The sequence below is a fragment of the Macrobrachium nipponense genome, chromosome 11, assembly GCF_015104395.2.
Source record: "Macrobrachium nipponense isolate FS-2020 chromosome 11, ASM1510439v2, whole genome shotgun sequence".
In the NCBI taxonomy this organism is placed as follows: Eukaryota; Metazoa; Arthropoda; class Malacostraca; order Decapoda; family Palaemonidae; genus Macrobrachium; species Macrobrachium nipponense.
In genome coordinates, this window is record NC_061087.1 from 54,247,138 (window position 1) to 54,254,323 (window position 7,186).

The 7,186-nt window shown below is 37.0% G+C and overlaps 1 protein-coding gene across 1 annotated transcript; it reads left to right on the forward strand.

The window, feature by feature from the left end:
• Positions 1–4,920: 4,920 nt before the first annotated feature.
• LOC135208740 (uncharacterized) lies at positions 4,921–5,460 on the forward strand. Its single transcript, XM_064241238.1, has one exon. The coding sequence runs from the start codon at positions 4,921–4,923 to the stop codon at positions 5,458–5,460; it is 540 nt and encodes a 179-aa protein (XP_064097308.1).
• Positions 5,461–7,186: the final 1,726 nt, after the last annotated feature.

A 7,186-nucleotide genomic window follows, 5' to 3' on the forward strand; every position in this document is an offset into this window, starting at 1 on the left:
AGCAGACTCACGGGTCTTTTCGGGTATAAAAGCCTCTAGACCATTTCAAGTTAGACTAAATGAATATGTTACGGGTAATCATCTTAAATCCCAGAAAGTCATGGAAGTGAAACATCGTGTATCCTCCATGGCTTATTCCAGAAACATCCGTGTGCAAAAAAGCATATAACAAAAAAGACCGTCCTGAGGAGCACGAAAACTGTCCATACTAATGTGACAAAAATATATACGGATGGATCAAAGTCAGATAGTGGTGTTGGTTGTGCAGTTATCCTTGGTGATACAGCATATACAGCTAAACTACCTGACTTTGCATCCATATTCACAGCAGAATTAACAGCCATAGTCTCTGCCCTCGATATAGTTGTTCAAAGTAGCGACACTAATTTTGTCATTTATTCGGATTCCAAAAGCACTTTAGAAGCTATTAAAAAATTCAATAGCTTCCATCCGTTAGTTCAAAAAGTTCAGGAATCGCTACTCCATTTGTATTATTTGCGTAAATCTGTCTCTTTCTGTTGGGCCCCTTCCCATGTGGGGTTTTGCGGAAACGAGATGGCAGATAGGGAACCGAAAGCTGCTAGTGTCTCATCAGAAACAGCCTTTAGTAAAGTGCCTCATACAGATCTAAAAGGTCCTTTTAGGTCTTATATTTTAAGCAAATGACAAGAAAGATGGACTTCTCCTCATCTTGCCAATAATAGAAGGTACAGAAATATTAGAAATAATATATTGCCGTGGCCTTTGTCTTTCCAGTTTGATAGGCGAACAGAAATAGTTTAAAGCAGACTGAGGATTGGGCACACTTATTTGACCCATCAGTTTATTTAGAAGGGGGCAGCCTCCCAGAGTGTGCTTGCGGTGGCGAGATGCTAACAGTGGAGCACATTCTGGTTGCTTGCCCCAGAAATTTTAACCAGAGAGAGAGATATCTTAGGGGTAAATCCCTTTGTGATATTTTGGGAGAGTAAGCAGATATTTCTGCTCTCATCTCCTTTTTAAAGTCTCTAAACTCTTTTAATAACTTTTAATTATATTTTATCTATCACATCATAGTTATATATATTTATTTATTAAGTATTTTCTTCATTCATTTCTTAATTAATTCATTAATTTCTCATATGGTAATTTATATATGAACTATTTTCTTCTTACACTTATTAACTCATTTATAATGTAATTTATTTATATTCCAGTACGGCGCTGAATGGCTTCTTTGGCCCCAGTGCTTGGGCTTTTGCCCTAAAACTCATACATCCATCCATCCAAAGTTGCAAGGATGTAGAAGAGGAAAGCAAAGAGAATGAAGGTACAAGGATATGAAAAAGAAAAGCAAAAAGAGAATGCAAAGGTGCAAGGATATGAAAGAGAATGCAAAGGTGCAAAGATATGAAAGAGAAAATCAAAGAGAATACAAAGGTGCAAAGATATGAAAGAGAATGCAAAGGTGCAAAGATATGAAAGAGAATGCAAAGGTGCAAAGAAATGAAAGAGAAAAGCAAAGAGAGAATGCAAAGGTGCAAGGATATGAAAGAGAAAATCAAAGAGAATGCAAAGGTGCAAAGATATGAAAGAGAAAATCAAAGAGAATGCAAAGGTGCAAAGATATGAAAGAGAATGCAAAGGTGCAAGGATATGAAAGAGAAAATCAAAGAGAATGCAAAGGTGCAAAGATATGAAAGAGAAAAGCAAAGAGAGAATGCAAAGGTGCAAGGATATGAAAGAGAAAAGCAAAAGAGAATGCAAAGGTGCAAAGATATGAAAGAGAAAATCAAAGAGAATGAAAAGGTGCAAAGATATGAAAGAGAATGCAAAGGTGCAAGGATATGAAAGAGAAAATCAAAGAGAATGCAAAGGTGCAAAGATATGAAAGAGAATGCAAAGGTGCAAGGATATGAAAGAGAAAAGCAAAGAGAATGCAAAGGTGCAAGGATATGAAAGAGAAAAGCAAAGAGAGAATGCAAAGGTGCAAGGATATAAAAGAGAAAAGCAAAGAGAATGCAAAGGTGCAAGGATATGAAAGAGAAAAGCAAAGAGAGAATGCAAAGGTGCAAGGATATGAAAGAGAAAAGCAAAGAGAATGCAAAGGTGCAAGGATATGAAAGAGAAAATCAAAGAGAGAATGCAAAGGTGCAAGGATATGAAAGAGAAAATCAAAGAGAATGCAAAGGTGCAAAGATATGAAAGAGAAAATCAAAGAGAGAATGCAAAGGTGCAAGGATATGAAAGAGAAAATCAAAGAGAGAATGCAAAGGTGCAAGGATATGAAAGAGAAAATCAAAGAGAATGCAAAGGTGCAAGGATATGAAAGAGAAAATCAAAGAGAATGCAAAATGCAAAGATATGAAAGAGAAAATCAAAGAGAATGCAAAGGTGCAAAGATATGAAAGAGAATGCAAAGGTGCAAGGATATGAAAGAGAAAAGCAAAGAGAATGCAAAGGTGCAAAGATATGAAAGAGAAAAGCAAAGAGAATGCAAAGGTGCAAAGATATGAAAGAGAATGCAAAGGTGCAAGGATATGAAAGAGAAAAGCAAAGAGAATGCAAAGGTGCAAGGATATGAAAGAGAAAATCAAAGAGAGAATGCAAAGGTGCAAGAATATGAAAGAGAAAAGCAAAGAGAGAATGCAAAGGTGCAAAGATATGAAAGAGAAAAGCAAAGAGAATGCAAAGGTGCAAAGATATGAAAGAGAATGCCAAGGTGCAAGGATATGAAAGAGAAAAGCAAAGAGAATGCAAAGGTGCAAAGATATGAAAGAGAAAATCAAAGAGAGAATGCAAAGGTGCAAGGATATGAAAGAGAAAAGCAAGGGAGAATGCAAAGGTGCAAAGATATGAAAGAGAAAAGCAAAGAGAATGCAAAGGTGCAAAGATATGAAAGAGAATGCAAAGGTGCAAGGATATGAAAGAGAAAAGCAAAGAGAATGCAAAGGTGCAAAGATATGAAAGAGAAAATCAAAGAGAGAATGCAAAAGGTGCAAAGATATGAAAGAGAAAAGCAAAGAGAATGCAAAGGTGCAAAGATATGAAAGAGAAAAGCAAAGAGAATGCAAAGGTGCAAAGATATGAAAGAGAATGCCAAGGTGCAAGGATATGAAAGAGAAAAGCAAAGAGAATGCAAAGGTGCAAGGATATGAAAGAGAAAAGCAAAGAGAGAATAAAAGGTGCAAGGATATGAAAGAGAAAAGCAAAGAGAATGCAAAGGTGCAAGGATATGAAAGAGAAAAGCAAAGAGAGAATGCAAAGGTGCAAAGATATGAAAGAGAAAAGCAAAGAGAGAATGCAAAGGTGCAAGGATATGAAAGAGAAAAAGCAAACAAAGATAGCAGAAGAATGCAAAGGTGCAAGGATATGAAAGAGAAAGCAAGAGAGAATGCAAAGGGGCAAAGGATATTAAAGAGAAAAGCAAAAAGTAGAAGAATGCAAAGGTGCAAGGATATGAAAGAGTAAAAGCAAAGAGATGAAGAACAAAGAGTGCAAGGAACTTTTTTGTCAAAGAGAAAAGCAAAGAGAGAATGCAAAGGTGCAAAGATATGAAAGAGAAAAGCAAAGAGAATGCAAAGGTGCAAAGATATGAAGAGAATGCAAAGGTGCCAAGGATATGAAGAGAAAAGCAAAGTGAGACGCACAATGTGACAAAGATATGAAAGAGAAAATCAAAGAGAGAATGCAAAGGTGCAAAGACATGAAAGAGAAAAGCAAATGAGATGCAAAGGTGCCAAAAGATATGAAAGAGAACCTCAAGAGATGCCAAAGGTGCCAAAAAGAAGCTATTGAAAGAGAATGCCAAGGTGCAAGGTATGAAAGAGAAAAGCAAAGAGATGCAAAGGTGCCAAGGATATGAAAGAGAAAAGCAAGAGAGAATGCAAAGGTGACAAGGATATGAAAGAGAAACAGCAAAAGAGAAATGCAAAGAGTACAATATAAAGTGGCAAGGATATGAAAGAGAAAAGCCAAAGAGAGAATGCCAAGGTGCAAAGATATGAAAGGAGAAAAGCAAGAGAGAATGCAAGCGTGCAAAAGGATATGAAAGAGAAAAGCAAGAGAGAATGCATAAGGTGACAAGGAATGAAAGCAGAAAAGCAAAGAGAGAATGCAAAGCGTGCCAAGTGAATGAAAGAGAAAAGCAAAGACAGAGAATGCAAAGCGTGCAAAGATTATGAAAGCGAAAAGACCCATGAAGAGAGAAGCAAAGGTGCAAGGATATGCAAAGAGACACACAGCAAAGAGAGTGAATGCCAAAGTGCCATGATAGAGATGCAAAAGGTGCAAGGATAATGAAAGAAGAAAAGCAAAGGGACCAATGCAAGGTTTGCAAAGATATGAAAGAGAAACACAAGCCAAAGAGAATTGCAAAGGTGCAAAGATATGAAAGAAGATATGCCAAAGTGCCAAGGATATGTAAGAGAAAAGCAAAGGGAAGAATGCAAGGTGCAAGGATATGAAAGAGAAAAATCAAAGAAAGAGGAATGCAAAAAGGTGCAAGGATATGAAAGAGAAAAGCAAATAGAAGAGAATGCTACAGGCTGCAAAGAAATATGAAAGAAAGAAAAGCACAAAAGAGAATCAAAGGTGCAAAAGGGTAATGAAAGAGAATGCCAAAGGTGCAAGGAATATGAAAGAGAAAAAGCAAAGAGTATGCCAAAGGGCAAAGAATATGAAGAGAAAATCAAAGGAGAGAATGCAAAGGTTGCAAGATATGAAAAGAGAAAAGAAAAGCAAAGGGGAGAATGAAGGTGCAAAGGGCTATGAAAGAATAAATCAAAGAAAAAGAATGCAAAAAGGTGCCAAGATATGGAAGAAGAATGCAAAGGTGCAAAGGATATGAAAGAGGAAAGCAACAAAAGAGAATGCAAACTAAAGGTGCCAAAGATATGAAAAGAAGAATCAAAGACGAAAGAATGCAAAGGTGTGCAAAGTATGAAAGAGGGAAAAGCAAAGAGAATGCAAGGTGCAAAGGATATGAAAGAGAAAAGCAATAGCAATGCAAAGGTGCCCAAAGATATGAAAGACAATTGCCAAGGTTGCAAGGGATATGAAAAGAAAGAAACAAAGCAAAGAGAATGCAAAGTTTTGGCAAGGATTTATGGAAAGAAGAACAAGCCACATCACCAAATGAAGGTGCCAAAGGATATGAAAGAGAAAGCAAAGAGAATGCCAAAAGGTGCAAAGGATATGAAAGAGAAAAGGCAAACGAGAGAATGCCAAAGTTGCAAAAGATATGAAAGAGAAAGCAAGGAAAGAATGCAAAGGTGCAGGAAATATGAAAATAGGAAAAAGCAAAGAAGAGAATGCAAACGGTGCAAGGATATGAATAAGAAGAAAGCAAAAGAGAATGATTCAAAGGTGCCAACAGGATATGAAAGAGAAAAAGCAAAGAGAGAATGCAACAAAGGTGCCAAAGGATATGAAAGAAAGAAAAGCAAAAAGAAAGAGAATGCAAAGGTTGCAAAGATATGAAAGAGGAAAAGCAAAGAGGAATGCCCAAAGGTGCCAAAGATATGAAAGAAGAATGCAAGGTGCCAAGGATATGAAAGGAAAAAGCAAAAGCAAAGAAGAATGCAAAGGTGCAAAGATATGAAAAGAGGAAAATTCAAAAGCAAAGAGAAATGGCAAAGGTGCAAAGGATATGAAAGAGAAAAGCAAAAGGAGAATGCAAAGTGCAAAGATATGAAAGAAAAAGAAAAAAAGCAAAAGAAGAGAATAGTAAATGGCAAAGTGCAAAGGATATGAAAGAGAATGCAAAAGGTGCAAGGATATGAAAGAATAAAAGGCAAAGGAGAATGCAAAGGTGCAAAGGATATGAAAGAGAAAAGCCAAAGAGAATAAGCAAAGGTTGCCCAAGGATTATGGAAAAGAGAAAAGCCAACGGAGAATGGCAAAGGTGCAAGGATTTTTTCTGTACCAAGCGAAAAAGCCCAAAGAGAGAATGCAAGGTGCAAAGAAGCCTGAAAGAGAAAAGCAAAGGGAGAGAAGGCAAAGGTGCAAGGATATGAAAGAGAAACGCAAACGAGAGAATGACAAAGGTGCCGAAGGATATGAAAGAGGGAAAAGCAAAGGAGAGAATGCAAAAGGTGCAAGGCCCTACCTGAAAGAGGAAAAGCCAAAGAGAGAATGCCAAAGGTGCAAAGACCTCTTTTGAAGAGGAAAATCATAGAAAGAAGGAATGCAAAGGTGCAAATTATATGAAGAATGAAAGGAAAGCGGAATGCAAAAGGGCAAGGATATGAAAGAGAAAAAGCCAAAGGAGAGAAGCCAAAGGTGCAAAGGATATGAAAGAGAAAACAAAGCCGAAATGCAAAGGTGCAAAGAAATATGAAAGAGAAAATCAAAGGAATGAGAATGCACAAGGTTTGCAAGGGATGATGAAAGAGAAAAAGCAAAGAGAATGCAAAAGTGCAGGATATGAAAGAGAAAGCAAAAGACGAGAACTATGCAAAGGTGCAAAGATATGAAAGAGAAAAGCCAAAGATGAAGAATGCAAAGGTGCAAAGATATGAAAGAGAAAATCCAAAGAAGAGAATGCAAAGGTGCAAAAGATATGAAAGAGAAAAGCCAAACGCGAGAATGCCCAAAAGGTTGCAAAGATTATGAAAGAGAATGGCAAAGGTGCCAAGGAAGGCAAAGGTGCCAAAGATTTTATGAAAGAGAAAAGCAAAGAGAATAAGCAAAGGTGCAAAGGATATTGAAAATGAGAAAAGCAAGAAAGGAGAAGCAAAGTGCAAAGGATATGAAAGAGAAAATCAAAGAGAGAATGCAAAGGTGCAAGGATATGAAAGAGAAACAAGCAAAAGAGAAGCAAAGGTGACAAAGGATATGAAAGAGAAAAGCAAAGAGAGAATGCAAAGGGCAAGATAATGAAAAGATGAAACAAAGGAGAATGCCCAAGGTGCCAATATCTGAAAGAGGAAAGCAAAGAGGAGGAATGCAAAGTTGCAAGGATATGAAAGAGAAAAGCAAGAGAGAATGCCAAAGGTGCAAGGATTAATGAAAGAGAAAATCAAAGAGGAAGAATGCAAAGGTGCGGATTATGAAAGATAAAATCAAAGAGAAGGAAAGGTGCAAGGATATGAAAGAGAAAATGCAAAGGAGAGAATGCAAAGGTGCAAAGGAATGAAATAGAAAAAACAAAGAGGAAAAATGCAAAAGGTGCAAGGTTAATGAAAGAGAAAAGCAAAGGAGAGAA